General features: G+C 49.7%; 1 protein-coding gene across 5 annotated transcripts in view; it reads right to left on the reverse strand.

Annotated features, from left to right (window-relative positions):
* Positions 1-15,943: 15,943 nt before the first annotated feature.
* Positions 15,944-25,731, reverse strand: part of ARNT2 (aryl hydrocarbon receptor nuclear translocator 2) — a 163,966-nt gene continuing 154,178 nt past the window's right edge. For 2 of the 5 annotated variants that reach the window (XM_074354187.1, XM_074354186.1), the window contains exons 18-19: positions 21,751-21,916; positions 15,944-20,176 (exon numbers count right to left, since the gene is read on the reverse strand). In XM_074354187.1, coding sequence (XP_074210288.1) covers positions 19,912-20,176; positions 21,751-21,916 — 431 coding nt within the window. In that variant the 3' untranslated portion in view covers positions 15,944-19,911. The remainder of the gene's footprint in view (positions 20,177-21,750; positions 21,917-25,731) is intronic. The other 3 variants (XM_074354189.1, XM_074354188.1, XM_074354191.1) reach the window with 2 other exon arrangements.

Below are 25,731 nucleotides of genomic sequence, written 5' to 3' on the forward strand. Positions count from 1 at the left end.
GGGCGCGTAGGTGGGCCACGCTGCACACTCGCTAAAATATTTGACTGGGACGTTGGAGAAAACACAGTCCTTCAGAGGCTGACCTGGGGAAGAAGACGAGTGAGGAGCCGGGTGAGAATATTTTGGGTCAGCACTGAGGGGTGGCCGTTCCAATAGTATGTCTATTAAAAATGGGCCGAGCTGCAAGTCTAACATTTCTGGAACACAGTGAAAAGAATTCTCCTCTTTTCTCCCTTCAGCACTGGAGCAGTCGAGGTCAGCAAGGTCCAGCTCGTTGCCAGGCTGTCTTTAGAAGAGGGAGGCCAGGGTAGAAGACAGGGGAGGGGGATCCTCCCCTTCCCAACCCCCAGCCGCCTGCCAACCCCCCGACACACACGTGCACACACACATGCACACACATGTGCACGCACACGTGGATGCCTTTTCTTGTCAACCCCTAGCCTGGGGTGCTGTTTGGACTTGGACCCCTTTCCGGGACAACCCTCCACCCCTTGCTTGCACTATTAATCCAATTGTGGTCTCAGAAATGCTGAGACACAGAGAGGGAAGCAGGTGCTCGAGTCCCGCCTGGCTTTCCCTGCTTCCCAGAAGGGCCCCCCCACACACACACACCCTGGACACAGCTGCACACGCTCCAGGGTGACCTGTCCATTGCTTTGGTTTGGTGATCAAACACCACAACAGATTTTCTCACAGGCTGGAAATCTGAGGGGGTCTCCAGCAGTCAGTTCAGTGATGGGGCAGCTTGAAAGGGGAAGAGAAGTCAGTCGTCAGCATAGAACATCCTACTTCTTTTTCCTAGAGACACACGTTGGTCCTAGCACATCACGTCTAGGAAATCCCAGAGATCTGCTGTTCCCTAATTCCCAATCTGTACCTCCCTCATGCTCGCTGGCTGTATGCACACAGTGTCATCCCACACCTCATCCAAAAGGAGCAGATGACTCGGAGTCCTTTGGTCAGCTCCCGGATACGCCCTCACGCATGCAGCTTGCTCCAGCCTCTCCCTGTCTGTCGTTGTCACGGCTGCCTGGCAGTTCCTCAGGTCCACGTTCGTGCCGCTGGAGAGGCAGCACGTCAGCAATGCCCAGCCACATCTCTCTGGTGTGTGAATACAACTTCACTTTTCTGTGACTGGACTCAGTATGGTTCCAGAGATGGTAGAAGACTTGTTCCTTCACTCGGTTCTGCTTTAAACGTTAGTATCTTTTGGATCAAATTTGAGACTCTCCTCATGTTGCTTCCACTTTTCAGCTCCCTGAAGGTGGTCTAATTTCTAGGGGATCAAGAAGTATCGTGGCACAAGAATGCTAGCCTCTGTCCTCACCAGCTTGCGTTGTGTCGAGTTTGGCAAACCAGGAGGTGGGCACTGGGGGCGAGTACTGGCCGCTGATGTCCGTGACCCCTATCTTTGGTCACAAAGGCTCCTGAGGTCGTCCTCGTTCTGACCCCACACCGCTGACAGCCCACCAGCCCTCTCAGCATTTCTACATCCCCCTTGGGAAGAGGGGGACTCTTCCCTGACCTTGGCTGACTTTCTGTTTAGGCGCTGGACTGCTTGACTATGAAGAAGGCACAGCCTCTCTGGTTGGCGATGCCCACGCACACCGGGGACTGTCTATCACCACACCAGGGTTGGTGTTCCATGGGATGACCAAGGACCCACCTACATCTGTACTTCAGTCTTGCCCATCTGATTCTCCTCTTCTGGTCTGCTGGTCAAACCCTCACCTCCTTTTTGGGTGCGTAGAGAAGGAAAAATAATTTTCCCTCAACCCTTCTGTGTTCTTGACTGAGACCCACCACTGCCCCCTGTAATAAAAAGGCAAATTAACAGGAGAAAAGCAAATTGAATTATAAATATATATAAACAATAGCCCTAGAAAATATGAGACTCAAAGAAGTGACTGGAGCAGGAAGTTTTTATTTCTTTTGCACAAAGAAACAACAAATTTGTGAAGAATTGACAAAGTCAAGAAATTTGGACTAGGGGCAGTAAGATGGTGAAAAAGCAACAGTATTTGTATATTTTTATACAGCCTTCTCGGCCTTCAGTTTCCTGTCTCTGGTGACAAGGACACCTTCTACCTTCCTTCACGGGGGGGCAACTTTCACGTGAAAGGTTTACTTTCTGCTTTCAGGGGACAAAGGAAGGTCAGGGGGCCCTTCTCTCACTGGCTGTTTCCCAAAGTACCTTTAACTCAAGGTAATTAACACACCCAAACGGCATATTTGAGTGTGACACGTTCTGAACCCTTGCAAGTTAAAAGATCACTATTAGGTCACCATGAATCTTCTGTACCCAGTGGGAAGTAAAAACTGCCCTCAGCCCTCCGAGCTTGGCTTTGTATTTTGATGATCTAGATCCTAGAATGCCTCAAAAATTGTTTTGAACTTTCAATAAAGGCTGAATCTCACGGAGTCCCTTCAGGGTTGTTTCTCTGTGTCTCTATGTAATCTCTCTTTCTAAAGGCTCTTTCTGTTCCCCCCCAGAAGCAGGCTATACAGAGGCTCTTCCTGCTTCCTGAGTGGAGAGAGGGCAGGGAAGGATAGGGTAACGGGATGGAGTATCCAGTTTAATATTAAGTCATTATTTATCACACAAATACAACTGAAATGAATAATTTTGTGGGTCTAATTTTTTTCTGTCCATCGAGTAACTTTTATACCATAAACCCCAGATTCTAAAGGAATGGATCAGAGGGTATGGAGTGTGCGTGTAGGTCTGCAGGGCTTTGATCTGTTCCTCAGTGACAGTCAGAAACCTCAGTGGTCTTTTCCAGGCTTCATGGGATCAATGCTGTACCACTGAGATCAATAATGACCACTTAGTGGAGAAAGGACAACACACGTGGGTCTTATCTTTTTGTTCTTGAGATTGTTGCATAACAAGTGTTTCAAGTAGGATCCTTGTGCAACCTTGACCATGTGCTTGTACGATAGGACGCGTACATCAGGGCCCGCCCAGCTCCCGACGCCCCAGCTCGCTACCTCCTGCTGGGACCTCGTCTTCCACCTGCAGGCTCTGCCCGGAACCATCGGGCCAACGTGCTGTTCGTTCTCTGCATTGAGCTTTTCTGAAACCTAGATGTCGCCTTGGGACTGAGGTCTGGGGACCAAGCTTGTATCTTTTTCCTGGTGTCTGCACCCTCGGGGTTGGGGGGGGCGGCTAGTCCTCACAGAAAGGGCTCCTGGCTTCTGTCTTTGTTTTACCGCTGAACTTGATCTTGCCGGGCCCCCAGTGGCTCCAAAGCCAATGGACACTTTCCAAGCCAGATATTATTACTTGACAGTTGTGTTCTTTGACACTGCTGATGCTACTTCCTTAATACATATCTGTTCAAAACAAAAATTATGGTTCCCTTTTGGCTCTCTCGAGTATTGGACAAAAATTGGCATCAGCACTACTGGAAAAGCAGTTTGCAATTTATAAATGTACTTTATCGAAGACTCATTAAAAAAAAACTCTTTATTTCGAAATAATGACAGATTTATAGGAGGTTGCAAAGAAATGTCCTGGGAAGTCCACGCACCCTTCCTCCCTCTCCTCTGCCCCTGTGTTTACCTCCTACATGGCTACAGACAACATCAAAACCATGAAACTGACATTGGTGCGGCCAGTAGAATTTATTCAGATTATCCCCAGTTCTGCATGCACTTGTGTGTGTGTGTGTGTGTGTGCGTGTGTGCGTGTGTGCGTACAGCCTTGCGAAACCACAGCCACAGTGAAGATACTCAACTGTACCATCTCCACGACACCCCCTCCTGTTACTTTATAGCCACACCTGTCCCTCCCTCCTTAACCCCTGGCAACCACTAGTCCATTCTCTGTTTCTATAATTACGTTATTCTATGAATGTCACATTAATAGAATCAAGCAGTATGTATCCTTTTGAGATGGGCTTTTTTCACTCAGCAAGATACCCTCAAAGCTCATCCAAGTTGCTGCATGAATCACTAGTTGGTTCCTTTTTACTGCTGAGCAGTGTTCCATGGTATGCATGTACCACAGGATTTTCTACCCATTCTCCTCTTGAAGAACAGCTTCTAGCTATGATGAATAAAGCTGCTATGAATACTCATTTACAATGTTTAAAAAAACTTACAATTTCTTGAGTGAAAAATAAGTCTTCCCTTCCCCAGGCTACATACCCAAGAGTGCAATTGCTGGGTTGAACGCTGAGTCCACTTTTTTCCGGTTTTGGAAGGAGCTGTAGAACCACTTTTCACAGCAGCTGCACCATTTTGCATCCCCGCTAGCAATGTCTGAGCGACTCATCTTCTCCGCATCCTTGCCAGCATTTGGTGTTGTCACTGTTTTCCATTTCAGCCTTTTGGGTAAATATGGAATGATAGCTGTTTTAATTAAGTGAATTCTCCAGTGTTTAAAGGCCTCACCTTGTTAATAGGAAAGGCTTGGCTTATAGCTCTGAAATAGCCCAGATCAAGGACATCTGTCTACTGCAACAGCCACGGTGCCCACAGGAGTGTGGGAAATACTTTCTGATTCCTCCTAGAGCTTTTCCCTCTTAGTCACCTGGATCTTTTCCTTCTTCTGTAGGCCTTTCTGCCATTAGAACCTCAAGGAAGGGGAGAGGAGGCTAACACCTAAAACAGCACAGTTCCTTGTGTAGGAAGAAGAAGAGTATGGAGGAGAAGAAATTCTAACCAAATGGGAAGAAGCAGAGAGAAGCATCTGACAAATGGAAGAGGGAACCTCAGAAATAATTAATTCATCAAATATTGTGTATCCACCAGGGGCCAGCTAATATTCCCAGCTGCTGGCTTATATCAGTGACCAAAACAGAGATCCTTGGATCTCTTGGAGCTGAGAACCCTGCCCTCATCCCAAATTAGGAAAAATGAAACAAACAAACAAAAAGATATAAACCACTTATAGCAAAAAAAAATATATATATAGAGGGAGCATCCAAGAATAGGATAAAACTTAAAATGATAAAATATCTCGAAGAAAAACATAGAGGTAACCACTGTGACCTGGGGTTAGGCAGAGAGAGATTTCCTGGCCAGGAACACCAAAAGCGTCTTCACTAAAGTAAAGATTAATCATCTGGACTTTGGCAAAATTTTAAAATTTTGCTCTTTGAAGGCTGTTAAGAAAATGAAGTGGTGTATTAATACGAGGGAACGCTACTTGGCAACAAAGGGGATAAAGTGCTGATACACACCACAACGTGGGGGGAAGGGCATAGCTCAAGAGGTAGAGCGCGTGCTCAGCACCCAAGAGGTCCTGGGTTCAGTCCCCAGGACCTCCTCCAAGTGGAAATCAATGAAGAAGCCTAATGACCTCCCCCTCAGAAAAACACACCACAACATGGAGGAGCTTGGAGAACCTTATGCTGGATGACGGAAGCCAGAAACTAAAGGCCACATTTAGTAGGATTCCATATACATGAAATGTTCAGAATAGGTAAGCCCATACGGGCAGGAAGCAGCTTAGAGGTCGCAGGGGTTAAAGGGAAGAGGGGGACAGGGAGCCACTGCTCACGGGTCTGGGGTTTCCTTACAGCATGATGAAATGTTCTGGAATTAGTCATGATGGTTGCACAACCTTGTTTATAGACTGAAACCACTAAGTTGTACAGTTTAACATGGTGAATTTTACGGTATGTGAATTTTATCTCAATTTGAAAAATGCAGTGGGTAGTCGTTGGAAGTTTCAGTAAGGGCAACTCTCATCCTCTTTCCAGAATAATCCTCCTAAAATCCTCTCCTTCCTATGTTGTTTTTTGTTTTTTGGGTTTTTTTGATGACCAGAAAATGAAGGAAGATGTAGTTACTCTGTAGCTCCCTGCTTCTCCCACAGGGGCTGTGGCTGACACAGGCTCTTGCCCACCCTGGCAATGCCAGGCCCTCCCTCTGTCTTGGGTCAGCATGGACACTTCTGGTGATGCTCTGGAATATGTCCATCTACATCTTGTCTGAGCTGGAAATACCCTTTTCTACCCTTTATTCACCCAGTTAGAGAATCACCTTTACAGGCTGTCACTGTCGCTGAGAAACACAGACATGGCAGCCGTGAGTGCGCGTTTCTGAACTGGAGCTAAGCCCCCTCCACATGCACGTCGTACTCCGCCCGCGGGTGACCTTCTCCCACGCCACGCTCAGCTCTCACCTCATGGATGTTCTGAGCCTCAGACGCAGTGTGGTAGCTGTGACCTAGCTTTCCCCAAACGCCCTCTAAGCTGGGTAAAGGACGAAGGACTTTATTTCTGTAATCTGAGTGGATCCCCCTCTCTCTAGACTCAGTCGGCCTCACTGTCCTACTGTTCCTCCAAAAGCCATAGTCCTCTCTTCTTCTAGTCTTCAGATCTCGACGCAAATCAGATAGGCCCATACGGACGCAAATAAATAAGATCAACCACCTGTGATTCATAGGTCCACACACAGACACTGAACCTCTGAACACACTTCCAAGGCCAACCTCTGCCTCTCACAGGTGTTTATGTGTTTGGTCCCGCCTAGAAGAGCCCAGGATTGAGCGTCTCACCAGACTCACAGGGACTGGGTCAGACAGTAGGGGACCAAGGACCTGGCGATGACATCTTGTCCAACTTACCAATGAAGGGTGACTCAGGCCTTCCTTTAGACGTCTTCCTATTCTAATATCCTCCATTTATCCATAATCGTCTGAGAGTCTCCAAGGTCCATTAGAAATGTTTTCTGGGATTTGCTCCACCCTTTTGCATTAATGACATCCCTAAAGGTCAAAGGTGTAATTGGACATTTAGGTCAACACTCTGACGTCTGTGTGTTTGTGGGACATATCACCATGCTCTCCAGGCCAAGGAGGGACCTGCAAATGGAGGGTAGCAGCGCCCATCACTGCCTTTGATTAATTTCCATCACTGCCTTTGATTAATTTCCTCATGTTCAATCCATCTACAAACATGCTTTGATGACTTTCCCAGACATTGTGTCAGAAGCGAGAGATACAGAGATAATCTCACCCACGCCACAGCCCAGGAGATCTGTCCATTCTAGGGTATTTCTGGAGCATAATCTTGTCCTCTTATAGATTATGTAATAATATTATAATAATGGATTATAAGATTATGGAACCTTATAGATTCCAGAAAGAAAAGAATGCAATATTTTTATGCAAAACATAAAACAAAACAAAAGGAAACCAACCCTTGAACATTTTCAGTGAACCTATTAGCCTCAAACCATGTGGATTCATATTTTTTTTGAGAACAACTGGTCTTTCTCTCCTTGTTGCATGATTTTCTTCGCATGAGCCCTGCTCTCTTCCCTGATAGGGACTGTTGGGCAAGACGAGGCAGTGCTGGGTTTAGGGATTTATCACCTTTGCTCCTGTCCCTTGAGGTTTCTCCATTTTCCTATTTCCCTAAATAAGCCGTACTTCCTGCCTTGGCCCCATCTCCTTCCTTCCTTTCGCCTCAGCAGATCACAGAGGGGGAGCTGCCTTTCTGGAAACTGCCTTCTCTTCCATCTTCCATCTCCCAGTCAATCCCATTCTAATTCCAAAGAGCAGTGCAACTGGTCCTTAGCATCCTGAGAACCTCACTCTCCACTTGAGGTGCTGGCTCCCCTCCCGCCTCCTGGGGTGACGTGCCTGTCACTCGGGGTCTGAGGCCAGCTGTCCCGCACCTTCTGTAAGCACTGCGTCCTCTAGATCTGTGCAGTTGTGGTGGCAGTGGTGGTAGCAGATGGCAGCATAGGAAAGGAGGTCCTAGGAAACAGACGTAAACCTCCCACTGGGCTATTGTCGTGGGACTACCTTCCTCAGGCCTTTCCCTGTCCAGAACTGAGGCGGCCCGGCTGTTTGCTCTCTCTCCCTGGCCTGCTGCTTCTGCATCCCGTCCATCTGGCGCTCCAGCTCACGCAACTGTTGTCTCCACTCATCCAATCGCTCCTCAGGACCTGACACATACTTTCCGTGGCCCCCACGTCAGCAGCAGTGATGTTTTTAGCTAATCCTTGCAATTCTGGATATTCTGTTTGGGCCTTCGCGCTTCCGAGACAGCGTCCGGATTCCTGTGTGTTTTTGTGGAGGGCCAGGCAACTGGAACCTTCCCTCATCCCTTGCCCTGTGTAATGCGCTGACTACGTCCCCTCAAAATATATCCAGGGTCTCACCCCAGTACCTGTGAGTGTGACCTGATTTGGAAATAGGGCCTTTGCCGATGTAATTAGGTTAAGGATCTTGAGATCATTCTAGAGTTATGGTAGGCCCCAAATCCAATGACTGGTGTCCTCGTAAGAGAAAAAGGGAAAAATGTGAGACTCAGAGACACAGAAAGAAGGCCATGTAAAGGAGGAGGCAGAGGTTGGGGGCACGCAGCTACAAGCCAAGGAACACCAAGGACTGATCGGCGGCCCCAGAAGCTTGGAAGAGGCACAGAACTGGCTCTCCCTCAGAGCTTCCTGAAGGAACCAGCTCTGCTGAAGCCTTGATTTCAGACTTCTGGTCCCCAGAATGGTGAGAGAATTAATTTCTGTTGTTTTAAGCCAACCAGGTCTTGGTCATCTGTCACAGCAGCCCGAGGAATCTGATACCCCAGGCTTGCTCTGAAACGGCCTCTGGCTTGGAGCCCCCCGGGCACGCCGAGCCTCGGGCCTCGTGCTCCACGGGGGCCGCCTGCCAGAGTGTCTGCCCCGGGCCTCTCCCGCCTTCTCCGCCACAGGGACCCATTCAGCGTTTCAGCCACCCCACCCTCCTCAGGGTCCCTGGAGGGTCCAATGAGACAGGAACTCTTGAGTTTCCTCAGGGGGGAAGCGAGATTGCTCTCCTCAGAAAGCTCCACCTCGGCGCCTCAGGGTTTCCTTCCCTGGGCCAGGCTGCCAGGCTGGCTCTGCGCTCAGTGCGCCTCCCTCCCTGGCGTGGACTCAGGGCGGAACGTGCGTGTTTGACCTGGTCAGGCTTCTCTGGTTCATAGCGGAAGGGTCATTCTCCACACATCTGGTAAACTCAATGTCCTGTCAAAATTCCCCAGCTTCTCACCGGGTATTTGTGGGTCTAACGCTTGGCTTTTTTCATCTAGAAGATCAAGCTCAGAGGAGGTTTCCTCTATCTCCAAAGCTTCTGGGAAACAAAATAACATTCTTCTGAACTTCTGGACTCTGGACCCCTTGTCCTCATCTGTCACCTAAAAACGTCAGTCTCAGTTATCACTGAGATCCTCACCAGCACTCACCTCCTGTGGTCCCACGAAGTCCTGTCAGCATCTGCCTTCCTCTCCAGGGGCTCTGTGTGCCTTCCTGGAAATGTTGGGCTTCTGGGTAGGTGACCAAATGTCCTGGTTATCTTCATTTCTAGGACATAGGACTTTCACAGCTAAAATTGGGAAAGTCCCAGGTAAACCAGGATAAGTTGCTGGGAAAAATAGATTTCTTTGAGGATAAAGTCCTTTTTTACATGGATGGTATTAAATATTTCTAAAATTTAAATTTTTTAAATTGAAATGTAAAGATGAAATTCTTTGTATGCATAGCTTTAAAAATATTTTTGAATTTCTTTTTTTTTTTCTGATAGAATGAAGTGTTTATGTCTTGATTCTTTACTTTGCTGCAGTGTTTGTTAGAGACGGTCTGCCTGAAGTTGGCTTCTTCAGAAGTATAATCTTAGAAAAATATTGTGAAAAGGAGTGTTAAAGGGTCTTCCCAGAAAAGACTGGTAGGAATGTGGCACCTCCATCTCCCCACCTCCACCCCAGAGCTGTACAGGTCTAGAAGATACAATACTCATAGGACACATGGGACAGCTGACCTCAAACACCAGGGAAGGCCATGCCTGACTCCAGGAAGTGGGATTGGTGAGGAAGACGAAGACTCAGCGAGCTATGATATCAAGCAAATAAAGTTCCAACAGAGGTAAGTGTATCACAGCCTCACAGGGATGTGTGGGAGAGACTATAAGTTACAACGTAGAGATACCCCACCAGGGAGCGAGGGAGCTGGGGTATTGATGCCCCTGCACCCATTGGTCATTGGTAAAAGGCTGTTCTTGGTGGGATGTAAAAATCTGAGGCACTCCTGGCTCTGTGTGCTTCGGCAAAGTAGAATCCAGCAGCCTGAAGTCAGTCCTTTGACAGAGACCCAGATTCTGGTGCCTGAGAGTGAAAGCAGAGAGCTGAGGTGTGTGACTGTAGGCAGAGGTCGGCTGGCAGCTGCTTATGTCTCTCCAGCAGGACAACAGACACGAGGACCTCTGTGGTCTGCTCAGAAGGGCAGTGCTCCCTCAGCCCCATCACGTGCCCTGACTTTCTTGTCACTTTCTGACATCATGCTGAAGCTCAGCTGCTGTGGACCCTGAACCTGTGTTGTCTCCAGGATCCTTGGGCCCAGGGCACACTGAGGACTGGCATTCCCATCTTGGCCTCTGCCGCACAGCCCAGTCTCCTGCCTCTCTTCCTTTTCCTCTTCATCTTCAGGTTATCTGTCTGGAATATGCAATCTCTCTAGTGCCTGGCCCAGACATCACGGGGTTGCCTTCTCAGGTGGCAGGAAGTGCCTTTACTCAAGAGTTTTCAAGTGCTCCCTGTATGCCACTCTTTAGGAATCCCTGCTGAGCCTGATCCAGTTTAGGCTAAACACCATCCCTCTCTGCCTGTTTCCTCCCTGTCCACATACACACAGAAGGAAAAAATAGCTCAGGACAATTCCTACAATAAAATCAGGGGCAAAGCTTGACACTCCCACCATCGAGGCTCTTGCTTCCCGAATCCTCCTGACCTGGGTCCTCTTTCTCTTTCCCCCCATCCCCAGCCAATCCCTTTCCCTGGAGCTCAGCCAGTTTTCATCAGGACCAAATGCTAACCACATCTCCATCCCAGCTCTCCACTGCCTTCTGTCCTCTCCATCTCCCAGAAGCAGACAAGAATGGAAATCCAGGTGTGCCTGCCCATACCCAGGACAGAGCTGGGGTTGAGACCTATCCAGGAGCCTCCCAACCTACCATCCGTCATTAGGGACTCACTGCAGATCTGGATAATTGATGAATCTGCCTCTGCCTCTTCTGCTAAATGCTTGTGACCCACGGCCAGATGAATTCCTTATCATGTAAAGACTGTCCACTGAGTACCATGTACTGTTCAATGTCCTGGGCAGAGACTGATCAACAAAAAGCCTGAAGCAGCCTCCGTGGAAAGCCTCCTCGGCATCACACCCTAGATCCTTTTCCTCGTCTTCCGTCCCACCTTCCTGGGAGCCGCCCCTCTCCCTGCGCTAGTGCCCGCGCTTAGGAAGAGGCTCTCTCCCACCTTCACCTGATGACTAGGAAGTGGGTGGGCCTGCTGGTCTCAGAGTCACTTCGTCCAGGCTGCGGAAAGTGAGCCTAGGAAAGCAGTAACTCCAAGGGTCTCCAGCATCTCCTGGACGTTTAAGATCCAGCTCCTGGCTGAGCCGATGTGACTCGGTGACTCTCCGTGTCTCCCACAGGCAGCCGGCAGAGCCATGCCTCACAGAAGAGTAGCTGGGGGTCTTAGGCACCACCGAGGTTTCCAGTAACCCTTGTGTGACATCATCGCTGACATAGCTCCGTTCTGTGGGCCCCGCTTAATTCAAACATGGCCACGATGAAAACATGGGGGCCATTTAGGGATATGGGAATTCCTTAAGAAACACAAGTCGATGTGTCTTTTACCATCAAGGTGCCTCGTGGAAGAGAAATGCTCACACACGGATAAATTGCTGCGATGAAATGTTGTTTTCTCTTCCTCATCTGCGCCAGGTCACGTTTCTTTGTTTTTGGCATTTTTATTGGACTCTGAAGTGAACTGTGTGGGAAGAATTAGGAGCGGCGCTGCAGGACCAGAGGCAGGCTGCATTCCAGGCATTTTAACCCGGTGTCCCACCGAGGGGCGGCATACCTAGTTCATGATTTATCAGGGTCTTGGGCTTAGAGATGGGAACCCATTAAGCGCTTTCTGCAAAAACTGAGCCAACAAGCTGTGAGCCCGTGGGGAGGCTGCATTTCTAATGGGCCCCGTGTGGGACCTGTTGGTGAAGTCATGCTAATCACAACCTTACAAGCTACTCTGCCCTTCCCCAACTCCCCTTGCCCGTCAGTGTGGGCGCAGGACGCGTACCCGCCACCTCAACTCTTAGCACATCCTGGGACGTCATATTCTGTTTGCTCGTCTCTCTCCTCGAGGGAGGGGGCTCCGAGGGCTGTGCCCAGCAGGTGGCAGGTGCCACCACGTGTTTACCGAGAGAACATGCTTGAGACGGTTTGTGGGAGAAGTTCACAACTGTTAGGCTTCAAATTGGCAACAGGAGACAACCTTATCTTCAGCCAACTGTTTCTCTCCATGCTTCGGGAGGGAGGCTGGGAGGTGGGCGATGGAAGTCTAGGGGACCAGGATGCGGGATGGGGGCTGGGGCTGCAGCTGCGGCTTCCCTCCCCGCCCTGCGGCCCGAGCAGACCCAGCCCTGCCACAGCCCCGCGCCTCACCCCTCCCACCGCTTCCTCCTCACTAACCATCAGTAGCAGGAATTGGAAAAATACCTTTCATTCTTCATACTTCTCTACACTCTTTACTTTAAAATAATGAGTGTACATTACTCGTAAAGTCAGGAAAAGAATTACTGTTGCTCCATCTGAGCCAAGAGTCTATTTTTGTTTCGTTGTCTATTTTGGGGATTAGATATAGACTAGAGGTGACGTACCAGCCCAAGGCCTTTATTTACTATTTCTTCTCCCGTCCCCGCCTGCCCATCCTCCCCCTCCCCCTCTGTCACAGGTGTGTGCAGCCCTGGGTCTTTCTTACCACTGCACAAAGGCACGCTTCTAAAGGCACCGAAATTCTAAGTATTTCACGATTTCATGGTAGCGTGGCTAGCCATTTATTTTCTTATTCTGACAGGCAATTTGCTTTTTATTATTTTCATAACTGTATAAGCAATATATAGTCTTTGTAAAACATATAATATTAAAAATTACAAGGATAGGAGAAAAATTCACCTCAGAGTCTGTCATGTTGCAACTGCCACTATGGTACGTCTACACATCTTTCATGCATGTAAGTGCAGACATAATTTTATATAAGGTGAATGCTGCATACTGATGAATGACATAGATGTTCCCCAGCTTGCACATCTGTTCCTCTGTTACTAGGCTTGCCTTAATTTACACTATTCCCCGCTATAAAACGTTGCTGCAGTAAACATTCTTACACACCTTCCTGTGTATTTCAAGACTTCCATTTCACTAGGAAGGGTGTCTAAATGTGAGATAGCGGAATCAAAGATACGTTTATTTTAAATTTATACATATTGCCACATTACCCTCAAAATAAGTTGTAAGAACTTACGTTTCTACCAAAAGTATGTGAGAAAATTCTTTCCCACGCGCTCTTCGCTGTGGCAGGTAGAATCACTATTTTGTGCTTTTGCTAATCCTTCAGGGGTGAGACATGCCATTTCACTGTTAGTTTAACTTGCATTTTCCTGACTACTTCATGAGATTAAATCTCCATTTTTTTCATTTACTGATTTATGTTTAATTATTAAATATTTCTATTACATAGCGAATTTAAGAAAAGTAAAACATACTCATCTGCTCCTCCTCACCAGGATGAAACAGCTGTTTAACATTTGGCCGTACGGCTTGCCTTTTTTCCCCCTGTATTTTCAATCAACACCTCTCTCTCCCTTTCTCTTTCTTCATCTGTTTTAAGGAATTCAACCCTACAAGCCCCTCCTCACCTCTTACCCGCTCCATCCAGAGTCGTACCTATCAATCAGTCCATGAAATTCTTTTTTAAAACTTTTACTATGTATCTTATTTATGCACAAACAAAATACGTACTTGCCTTGAGTTATAAAAATATGTACCGTCTTTTAAATTCAGCATTACATTTTTAGAATGTGTGCATGGTGCAACAAGATGACCTTAAGGGCTGCAAAATGTTCCTTTGTGGGACTAAATAAGCTTATTCATTTCTCAACTGAAGGGTGCCTAGACCTGTTCCCCTGTCTCACTGCTCCAAGAGGGATGACTCTCCCACCTGTCTTCTTGTGCACACGTGGGAGCTTTGCTAGGACAGACACTGAGCGTTGGGGGTCACTGAGTCACACGGTTGGTACATCTTTGATGTGGCGGGACATTGCCTAATATTTTCCAAGAACAACTGTCTTTAGTCTCCCACTTGCAAGGGAAAAGCCCGTTTCCCTGTATCTGTAATCACAATTGCGTTACCAGACTTAGTAAATCTGAGTGACAGACGTTATCTTGCTTCAACTTTGCGTTTCCCTTAATCACTCATGAAGTTCAGTCTTTTCTTGTATGTCTAATGCCACTTGAGTTCGATGAAGTGACAGTTCAAACTCTGGTCATTTATCTATTGAGTTGTATTTTTCTTAACGATTTTTATGAATCTTCTTACATCTGAATATTCTCTCTGAATATCACTTTGTTGGGTATATAAGTTGAATTGCAAATATTTCTGCCAGTTTTTAGGTTGTCTTTTCCATTTCTTTAAGCTGATTATTATTATTAATTTTTAGTGAGCTCAAATATAACCATTTCTTCCTGTATGGTTTGTGGTCTTTGTGCCATGTTTAAAAACTCCTTCCTTGACTTAATTTCATAAATCTATTTTCCTAGATTTTTTTCAAGGTATTTTACGTATGTTGCTTTTTGACACTCAGATGTTTTCATCCGTGTGGAATCCATCTTTCACATATTGTGTAAGATCAAGATGTAATTTCTTCTTTTCCTTTGTATTTCCCCCAGCACTATTTATAGGAAGTCTGTCTGGCCCCTGTGATTTGTAATGCTGACTCTTTTGAATGACAGTCTCTGGCTCGCGTTGGTGGCACGTACGGCAAATAATCTTTTCTGAATGTGTGTGTATTTCTTGGTTCTTGGTTGTGTTCTGCCATTCTGCCAGTCCCATAGTTTTAATTATAAAGTTTCCAGGTGCCTGGTAGATTGGCTGTTTCATCTTTTTCCTCCTTCTCTTCTTCCTCTCACCTTTTTTTTTAAATGTTGTATTACACTGGATGTATTGGCCTTTCTTTTTCTTTTTCTTCTTCCGTAGGAAATTTGGGGTCACCTTGTCAATTCCCTAAAAAAACTCTCCTGCAATCATTTTCACATCAACTTAATTCAGATATAATTTATGCAAAACATAACTTAAAGAACCCACCTGAAGTGAACAGTTTCATGAGTTTTGTCATTTGAATACACCTTTGTGACCTTGAATTTTTAAAATCCAGCTTGTCATTTTATTCTTTTGTAGATCATCCTTTTAAGTCTAGAAACCAAGACATCTATGCTTAACTCAAGAGCACAAAACTTTCTCTCATGTACACTTTAAATATGTGTAGTTTATTTTGTCAGTGATAGCTCAGTAAATCTATAAAAAATAGCAATGCTCTATGTTTGATGGAAGAGAGTTTCAGAGTGATTTTAGTCTACTATTTTGCTAGACTCCAAATGGTTCTCTTTCAACAGGGAAAGATTTGAATTGTTAAGCATTTACTAGAGGGTTGAGCATATTAAAATACGAATTTAATTTTGGAAGAATTTAAAAAGGAAATAATAAGAGTGTTTAAGAGGACAATACATACAGGGTTTTGTGATGAGACCTGAGCTCAAATCCTGGTTCTGTCATTTCCTTCCTGTGTGTTCTTAGTTAAGTCACTTACCTTCTCTGAGTCCCAGTTTCTTAATCTATAAACCAGGAATAATATCCACAAAGCATAGGTTTATAATGATTCACAAAAAACACTGTTTGCAAGGAACCTTCTAGAGAGCCTTGCCTAACACACAAGGCCAAGAATTATTAGTTTCCTTTTTTACTTCATGTAAGCAGACCCCGACAGGGACACTCTTTAGCATGCGTTTTCTGGCTGCAACACAACACGGCCCTCAGGAAGGAGAGAGCTCCCAAACTCCAAGAGTAGGTTCTACAAATCGTTCAGTTACAAAGTTGGCCTGGGCTGTTCAGTGTTCAGAGCAAAGTCATTTTTATTGTAATGAAATTTTAAAAGGCAGTTACATTAGTTACACATATACACAACTGACTTAATAACTGTTAGTCATAGAGCACATTCAAGAAATACAAATGATTTATCCACAGCACAGTTCACATCCATAAGAAGAAAGGCTAAGAGAGCAACGATTAAGTGCTTAAACTGCCCGCTGAAGCTTGTCTGTGGACTCTCTCGGTTCGAAGGAGAGCGAGGTTGTTAGGAAGCAAGCTGCCCTGTTCCCACGAGACCTGCCTTTTGCCCCTTTCCCCTGTATGTGAAAATGGGCCTGCAGCAGGGTGCGAAGCCTCTTTAAAGTGCCCCAGACCCTAGGCAGCCAGGCCCCTTAGTACACAGCAGGAGGCTCTGGTCGGGAAGCGGTGGAATGGCATGGGGCTGCCCTGGCAGGTCAGGTCACAGCGACCTCATGACCAAACCCATACATTCTATGAAAACAGGGAGCGTTTCCATCCTGCCTTGCTACTGGCTGGAGCTGCTAGGTAATCGGCTTGGTCTTGCTTATGTGACAAGTCCTAACCATGAGGGAGCAGGTGGGCCTGGGGAGGAGAGGCTCACTGCTGGCCCAAGGGCTGACGTGGTGGGAAGGGTACACTACTCACTTCCCAGGGCCAAGCCGAGCCGCAGCACTGATACCGGAGTGTGGCTTGTCTGGGGAACGCACAGCCCCTTGATGGGCACGGGAGGTTTACACTCCCTGCTGCAAGTTCCGACAGCTGTCAGAATCCGCCCCCGGCTGCAACAGGTATTCATGAAAGATTGGAAGGGGTGAATTGGACACACTGGGGAACGGAGGAGAATGTCGCTGTTTGTGATGGCTCTACCACTCCCTGAAACCAGAACGAAAGACAGAACTAGTGGGGAGGGATAGGCAGGCAGGGCGTTCTAGAACCTCCTTAGCCACTGTCGAAGTCACCAAGTCCTGGCTGAGCCTCAGTGTGGCTACATTCATGTTCTCACCCAAGGTTCAGGCAGCCACTGCATGGCCCTTTAGGGTGGAAAGCCTTCTGCTGGCTCGGCCTAAGGAAAGCCAGCCAAAGGCCTAGTAGATGTGAGATGAGGTGTGAGTGAGGAAGTGAGCCCAGAGCCAAAGTCCTAAGTGCCCTTCCCCTTCCCAACCCAGCTCTGCCTCCATCTCCAGGAGGAGAGGCGTGCAGGCTAGGGCCTGGGCGGGGGCCACACTGATTTGCACAGAGTCCATGTGCATCCTGGCCTGACTGGGCAGGACTGGAGAGGGAGGTTCTTTTACAAACTGGGATAATTAGACCCTTGAAGGATTTAATTCTTATTCTAGTTTGTCTCAAAATTCCTTGGGGAGAGAGTTCCTCCGGTGTGGAATCCTCTTGGTCCTGTCTGTTTGCTTAGTGGCCACTGATGGCTTCTAGGAAGCACAACCAAAAAGCGGAGTGGAGAGTAGAGAAGACAGAGAACTCGAGTCGGCCAACCTGACTGCAGTCAGAGTCCCTGCCGGTGCTCACGAGACAAAGCGGGAAGAGGGGAGGGGGCGGCCTATTTAGCTCTGATCCTCCCCCACTGAGGCTTTCAGTCATCTACGAATCTTAGCCTTCGAGGACCAAGAATTTGAACCCTGGATGCTCGTGTAGGTGAGTGAGTAGCGGAAGGTCCCTGGGAGCAGAGCTCTCCTCCCACGTCCTTTTGCAGTCCCCCAGCGCCCAGCACAGCCCAGGTGTGCGGCAGGCTCATGGTCTGTGCGCCAGCCCAACGTGCGCACCCAGGAGAAGCCCCCGGTTTCATCCAAAAACTAGGAGAAACAAACATAAGATCCCACTCCCCCGCCTCCCCCGACCTCAAGCTTCCAAACCTACAGATTAAAAGCCACAGAGAGTCTGTTTTCATTTCACTGAGAAACCATTCCTGGGTCCAAAAGCTATTTTTGTGCCTTTTTTGGAAATAACTAAGTCCCCTGCCTGGGGCAAGCTCAAGGTTGCGGAGGCTGGCAGAGGTGGCCCCAGGGGCAGGGCATGCCCGGGGAAGCCCCTGCTGGGTCTGGTCCTCGAGGGTGTGAGGAGTTTCAGCCATCTGCCGCTCTCCCAGAAGCCAAAAGGCTCCTAAGTGTAAGAGGACAGCCTGCGCATCTAAAGCCCAAATCCAATCACCACTGTATACAGAAGGATTAAGAGCCACTCTAGAAACTGTAAAGCCAGTGTTAATGTAGAGCCTCGGAGCTGGGATCACACAAAGCTGGCTGCCAGCCGTAGACTTCTTACCGAACAACGCCGGACGTTTAGAGGGGGGGCTCCCCAGGCACGGCAGGACACATGCTCCCATCTGGGCACCGGCAGGGCTGGGGCTCAGCTCAGAGCTCTCAGAGAGCAGAGCGGACACTCTCCCCCGGCTCCCTCCTGCAGGCTGGGCTCACCCAGCGCTCAGGCAGCCTGGAAGCAACTCCACTCAGCCTGGCCCTCCAGGGATTCGGGGTGGGGTGGGGGGTGTGGGAGAGGGACACACAGGCCGTTTCTGAGCCAGGTGCCTGAGGGATCTGCCTGAAAAAAAGGCTTTCCCAGTGGGTGGGCTCCTCCACCGGCCCTGAAGCAGCCACGTGAGAGTCGGGGAGCTGATGGGAGGGCGACCACCAGGAAAAGGAGAGAACACCAGAGTTTCTCCCCTAGTGTATAGGGCATGGGAGGGCGCAGAGGTAAGTCAAAATGGGATGGATTCTTCAACTAATCTCAAATCTGAGGGAAACACAACAAGCCAGGGACCAGGGCTCTGAGGTCAGCCAGGCAGAAGCTTTTTACTCCCATCTTGAGACCACGTGAGGAATTCAGGGCCCTGGTGAGTGTGGGGCACAATCAGAACTGGACCCAGAACTGGAGCCCGATCTCCCACCTCACAGACCTGCACTCTGTCCCTCCCAAGACGCCACTGTCCCCTGCTGAAGAAAGGAGCTCAGGCGGCCTCGGGGGAGGTGTTTCAGAGTTCCCAGCTCTGCGCGCGGGGTTTGCCCCACTGCCGTCTCCAGAGGCTGGTCCGGGGGAAGCATGTGCGTGGCTCAGAAGGGCCAGGAGGCCGGGGCACCCTCACACGTGCACAGCAGGGCCTGGCCTCTGTGGGCTCAAGGGGCGCCCCCTGCAGGCATCGGGAAGGGATGAGAAACCTGGTGGAAGCTGGAAGGGCTGGGAACGGCTGCTCTCCAGACCCAGAAGTGGGTGGGTGCTCTCGGGGGGGCTCCCTCACAGGATGGGGCTGGTCTCTCTCAGAAGACGACTGCTCGAGTCTGCACTGGGTCCTGGGCCAAAGGCCTGACCTAGCAAAGTGAGCGGTGCCAGCCAGGGCACCTGGTGACACTGTGACGTGCCCACCTGCTCAGCTCGGCCTGTCTGCCCGGCGCCCAGGCCCTGGGCCAGGCCTCCCCCGGCCAGGGCACCGCCCAGCTCAGACAGGGCTGCATGTCTGGGCTCCCACTCTCGCCACACACCCTGGATTCCAGACACCACTCTGGCTGCACACGACAGACACGGGGCACAACACATCCATCAGGACAGGGATTCACGTCACACTGCACGAAGCACACACGTCCTACAGCACGACGGACGCACAGACAGGTGGCTGAGCCGGGGACAGAGGACCCCGGGCTGCCCCTCGCCAGCTCCTAGAACAAAGGCTGTGCATCCTGACTGCCCCTTTCCCCAGCACCCCCTGAGCCCCACATGGGCACAGAAGTTAAAGGCAAGAAAGAAGCCAGATTCCAGCTTCCTGGGCAGGCCTAGGGGCTACTGCTTGGGCTCTCGGCTGTAACTGAACTTTTTATAGGTGACAATTACCTGATATATAAGATGATTCACAACCAGATTTCAAGGACCCAGCGGGCTGGCCTCCCAAGCACACACAGGTAAAATACAGTAAATACAACAAACCCCCAGCGTCTAGCGGGCTCCTGGTCAGTGGCCGCGCAGCCCCGGCTGGGGGTTAGAAGCCGAGCAATGCCGTGCCGGGGGGCACACAGAGGGTGAGATGTCTTCTGCGGGGGGGTCCTGTGGCAGGACAAGCCGGGTGGAGGGGGGGCCCACTCACACGGGCGTCGACATCGCAGCAGGTGGGGCACGGCACAGCGGAAGCCTCACTCTGCCCGCAGCTACTCGGAAAACGGCGGGAACATGCCCAGGTCGGCAAAGTCTTCGATGTTATAGTTGCCCGTCCCCTGGGTTGGGTCTCCTGGCATGGGTAGCATGTCCTACAGGAGAGAAGAAAAGAGAAGGCAGGGGAGTCGGCTCATCCTTCCAGCACCGGCACATCCCAGGAGCCCAGCCTGCCAGCCACCCTCACGATCATCTCTCTAACGGAGGTGTCCCAGGAATACGCCCTGCCATCTGAGGGGGCTCGGCGAGGGTCCTCAAATGCCTGAGGCCCTGGGAAGCTGTTCCCCCCACCCCAGGAGCTGTCGTTCTAGCAGGTAAACACAACTTCAGCACACAACCTTTGTCTCTTTAGAGGTGAGCCAGGACACAGGGTGGACAAGAGCCCCACTTGTGGGAGGATACAGCTTGGTTCCGAGCAAGGTACACACAGTCAATGATCCAAACGCAACAGCACTGCTATGCGGGGGTGGGCGCAGGAGGAGGGCCACGTGCATGGAGCGGCTCTGCGTGGCAGGTCCTCATCGTGAACATCCAGGCCAAATCCCTGCCTGGTTAGACTTCACTTTTAATAAGTCCTTCAAGGTCTTTGGGCCTCAGATTACCCCTCCAGAAAATGGGACTAGCTACATTTCAGTCCATTATGGCAAATTTCCCAAAGTGTGTTGTGTCAAATTCTTGGCCCATGAGATACACTGGGAGAAAAGAATTCTGTGGACAAATAAGTTTGTGAAACAAGGTGTACTCTGCCTACCTCCTAAAAATCCTTAGTCCTCATTAGTATAATAAAGGCTCTGATAAGTCCTGCAGTCAAGAAACTGAATAACTTTGTTTAGTCAAGGTTTCACAAACTGATTTCCCCAAGAATTCTTTTTAGCTGTGTGACCACGATGAGCCAGGGCTGAGCCTTAGAGATGGAGGAAAGGGGGGCAATCATCACAGGTCAGGGGAGGTCAGGCAAGGGCCTGGGTGAGGCACTTCTCTGAATATGTAAAAGGATTCTGCCCCTTTGGGGTCCTGGAGTGACATCTGAGTTCTAGACCTTTGTGAAGCTGCTGCTTGACCTCGTGGGAAAGAAGCTTGGAAGAAGGTGGGGGTAAACAGAAAGCTCTCCCTTGAGAAGGGGGATTATAGTCCTAGGAGTCTCAGAGCCCTCCCACCACGTGCTTCCTGCTCCATCCTCGCTTTGCGGGGCAGGCCTGGGGATCTGGAAGAGGATGGAAGGTGCCTGGGCTCTTGTTACAAGATGCTACTCCCTCACGAACACCCGGGGGGATGGATGGGGCGTCAACAGGTGCAGCCCCCCAAGTGGAGCCTTCCAGAGAGAAATTCTGGCTGAAAGTGGAGCCACGAACACCCCGAGGGGGCCGAGTCCTGCGCTGCGGGGCTGCCAGCGGTGTCCACGGCTGCTGCACACTCAGGTCAGGGCTGCCCGAGGCGCTCGGGATGGGCCAGGGATGTCTCAAACAACGGAGTGTTGCAAGGTGCCCTGGTAGCCTCAACCAGCAACACCTGCGCTTAACTCAGGAGAGGCGCCAAGCCTCCTACTGCTGAAACTCTGAGTCAGGGCTGCCGCCTGCCCCAGGAGGGGCCAGAACTCACAATCGCTATCAGCAGTCGGTGCTGCGGCCGAGACCGAGGGGGAAAGGAAGCAGAGAGAAGGCGCCGGTACCTACGAGAAGGTGGTGCTCGCTGATTTACCTGGAACACTTCAGTCTGACCGGGCTGCTGGTGGGAGTGCTGCTCACCGCTCTGCTGTCCGTGGTGCTGGCTTTGCCACTGCGACCAGACTTCCGAGGGCCGCCCCTGGAACTGCCCGCTACTTTGTCCACTTTCAGCTGAAAGATCCGACGTACAGGACACTTCCTTTAGAAGCCATCCCGTGGCTCCGTGAGACCTAAGAACCACTGCAGCCCAGAGGGCCCCGCATTTCTGAAAGGTGCGGTCCATCCGAGCTGGCTGACTGTGTTCACCGTCCCCTCTGTCTCACACTGACTGATAAGAAGTTGGTTTTGCAGCTGAGAGCTGGATGGGTGAAACAGATATGGGAGGTTTCTGCCAAATGGTGCAGGCACTGGGCGGAGAGGGTGTGCCCGCTGAGGGAGCAGGGCCCACAAGCCTGAGAGCCCTTGGTGCCCTCTTTGGTCACTAATGGAGGCTCGCCCCCGCGGGCCATGTCTGTGGGCCGAGAAGGGAGAAGCAGTCCCTGCCACTCCGGAAGCCCCCTCGGCTCACGAGCTGCTCTTTAAAGGAACCTGGCCCCACCAGAGGAAGAGCTTCACGTCAGCACGCCCCGACCTCCGCTGGCCTCACTGCCTTTTGGGTAACTTGGCTGAAGCCACACACGGCGCTTCACAAGGCCCTTCCACGGGGGCCAAGAGCCACGCCCTTTCCGCCTGTCTCCTTGGCTGAGTGCTTCCTAGTACTGGCTGGTTCGAGAGGAAAGGCACTTGGGCGCAGCTCAGACAAGAAGACAGGTCTTTTCGTGGGAACTGGCAAATTAATTTGTAATCGAGAGCAGCCTTGCTTCTGTCTACACTTCACAAAGAATTCCCAATGGAAAAACGAACTAGGAAACACGAGCAGAATGTTGTTTAAAACATTTTAAAGATTCAACTCAAATGGATTGGTTTATCCTAAGGTGCATTAAGAGAAACTGCAAGAACTTTTTTCTTGTTCTGAGTCATGCAATGACATTTTGGAGGCAACGGGCTTACTGTCAAGCTCAGGGTGGCAGGACAGGCCCCATCTTGGCCCACGTGTTCTTTCAAGTCATGCTGACCACAGGCGGCCCCTCCCACCCGATGAGTGGGCACTGGGTTAATCTAGGGGAAGGCTAGACGGTATTCAGGGGGAAGATCAACCCTCTCTCCCTCCTTCTCTCTCTCTCACACGCACATCTTACCTACTGCCTGAGACATAAAGGGCTTTAATTAAACACATACGCATTCTTTAATGTCTCACCACTGGTGCTTTTCAAACTCCGCGTGATGATAGTTGGTAAAGGGCTCTATGAAATCAGGAAAGGATACAATTCCCTATTTCAGCACAAGAGGGATTTAAATCTACTGAACACATAGGATTCTGGGTTTTTTTTTTTTTTTTTAAAAAAAAAAACAACACATCTGGCTTTGCTGAAATGGCTTTTCGTAACACTCTGTCATGAGACTCCGTGGGCCAGGAGGGACTCTTCATCGAATCGCGTCCACTGGCCTGATTTGGGAATGGAACAATCTAGAACAGGTCTGGTTCAGAACTGTGGCAAAATTAAATGTGCTGCAGCCCCAGCTGGAGCAGCGAGGGGAGTCTCACTGGACAGACACCTGCCCTATTCTGGAGACCCAAGAGGCCGAGCAGGAGCTGGACCACCTGTGGCTCGGAGGCAGGAGGGATGGACACAGCCACCTTTGCTGAGGCCAAGGCTGGGGTGGACTTTGGGGCTGTCCTCACATACTCAGAAGTGACTGCCTTTCAGGAGTCCCCTGGCTTCCTCTGGGATCTTCCTATGACAGTGATTCCCTGCTGGAGTCTTGCCCATCATGAATTAATTCTCTCAACCCTTCCTCTCTGTTGTGGCCTGACCTGTGTCCCCCAGATTGGTCTGTTGAAGGCCCAACTGTCAGTATCTCACACTGTGACTGTACTTGGAGAAAGAGTCTTTAAAGAGGCAGTTACGGTGAAATGAGCTCACGTGGGTTAGCCCGAATCAGTATGACTGGTGTTCTTACAAGAAGCAGCAATTCGGACACAGGCACACAGAGACAGAGGACCGTCTACCAGGCAAAAAGAGAGGTCTCAGAAGAAACCAGCCCTGCTGACTTCTTGATTTCAGCCTTTCAGCCTCCAGAGCTGTGAGAAGACAGGTGTCTGTGTTTGCAGTCACCCAGTCTGCAGTGCTTTGTATGGCTGCCCTGGCCGACTGGTACGCCCCACCTCAAGCTACGGGTCTACCTCTCCTTCCCTTTGCCATCAAACTTCTAAAGCCGTCCTTAACACAGCGTCTTTTCCCCTTTCCCTCCCTTTCCTCGACCTGCAATCAATCACTCTACAGCCACATCTGTAATTCCGAGCCCAGCCCAGCAGAAACTCAGAGTTCTCACTGCTAAGCTCTCCTGGGTCTCCACACTCATGACCACCATCTCTTTGAAATTGTTCGGCTAGCTTCTCGGACTACATGTGATTTTGGTTCCCCCATCTCCTCTGCAACTCCTTGTTGGGTGCCCCTGGTTCTTACATACGTCTCCGTCCCTTAGTGGCTGAAAGCAGAGGTGTGAGTGAGTTAGGCTTTCCTTTTCATCAGCAGACGAGACGGGGCAACCCTCCCATCCCCATGAACTAACTCATCTATTTATTCATTGGGCACATGTTGCCCGAGCTCCGACTCTGAGCCAGGCTCCTCGCACAGGTGTACTGCACATACCCCAGGAAGCCAGACAGCTCCCATCTCGGGAAGCTCACAGCGTGGTCGGGAGAGAGGAGTAAACAGGTATTACCACGCAGTTGTGAGCGGCTCTAAGAGGGTTAAGCAGAGGTAGAACAGAAACTCTTAGCTCCCTAACCTAGTCATGGCAAGTAGAAAGCGCTCTTCAGAGACCTCACTCGAGACCAGAAGGGGCATGGCTAGTAGTTCCCTTCTTCACTTCTCTTCTCTGTAACCCCAGCTTCTCCCACCCATCACACGCCCATGGTTGGACGCCCCCCATGCCACACACCGTGCCATCTCTGTGCTTTGCACAAGCGCCCTCTGTTGTGTAAGTCCTTCCCCTTCTCTGTGCCTGCACGATTCACTTGTGCTCAAAGCCCTGATGGAATGTGGCCTTGCACGACCGTGACCCCCAGTCACCCTCTCCCCAGAGCTCACCTGCGGCCCTTGCCTGGTCTCTCGGGAGGGGCCCACCACACTAGGATGACTCAGGCTGTGAGTAACGTAAGGCAAGGGTCATAGCTACGTCCATCCCAGGACTTACTGAGTATAGTGCTTAGAATAAAGGAGGCTTCAACAAGTGTCTGCTGAAGGAAAGAGTAACAGAAGGGAAAGGGGAGAAGAAGGAAGAGACGTGAACATTCCTAAACTTTTATGTCTATTTGCATTAGCGGCTGCACAGACAGAGCTGCCTTGTAATGAAACAAACACACATTCCTTCATCCGTCTTCCTCAGTGACAGCCAGAGACAGGCACAGAGGAGCGGGGTGAAGACGACAGAAAGACGAACTTTCTATTTGTGTCTGGGGTTGATTCTGTTAATTGTAGATACAAGATTTCAGAATAAAAATTCCTAAACTTCTGAGAAGGGACATGCTCTTCTTAAATGTGTGCAATAGAAAAAAAAAATCAATGAACTGGACTGCTTTCGAAACGGCATAAGCTAGTTAAGAAGGGAGGGGACGGTCTTAGTATTTTTGGAGTCCTGACGATGTGCTAGACTTCGTGCTAAGTACTTCCCACACATCATTTCATTTCCTCTTCACTCTGACTCTAAGAGGTGGGTCCACTGTCCACATTTTTTCAGATAAGGAAATTGGGGCTCAAAGATGTCAAGAAATTTGCCCAACTCGTTTAGCTTCTAAATGCCAGAGCCAGGGTTTGAACCTGGATCTCTTTGACCCTGAAGCCCACATGCATTCATTTGATACATCTGGTGTTTACAGTGAG

Source organism: Camelus bactrianus, chromosome 27, assembly GCF_048773025.1.
Source record: "Camelus bactrianus isolate YW-2024 breed Bactrian camel chromosome 27, ASM4877302v1, whole genome shotgun sequence".
In the NCBI taxonomy this organism is placed as follows: domain Eukaryota; kingdom Metazoa; phylum Chordata; class Mammalia; order Artiodactyla; family Camelidae; genus Camelus; species Camelus bactrianus.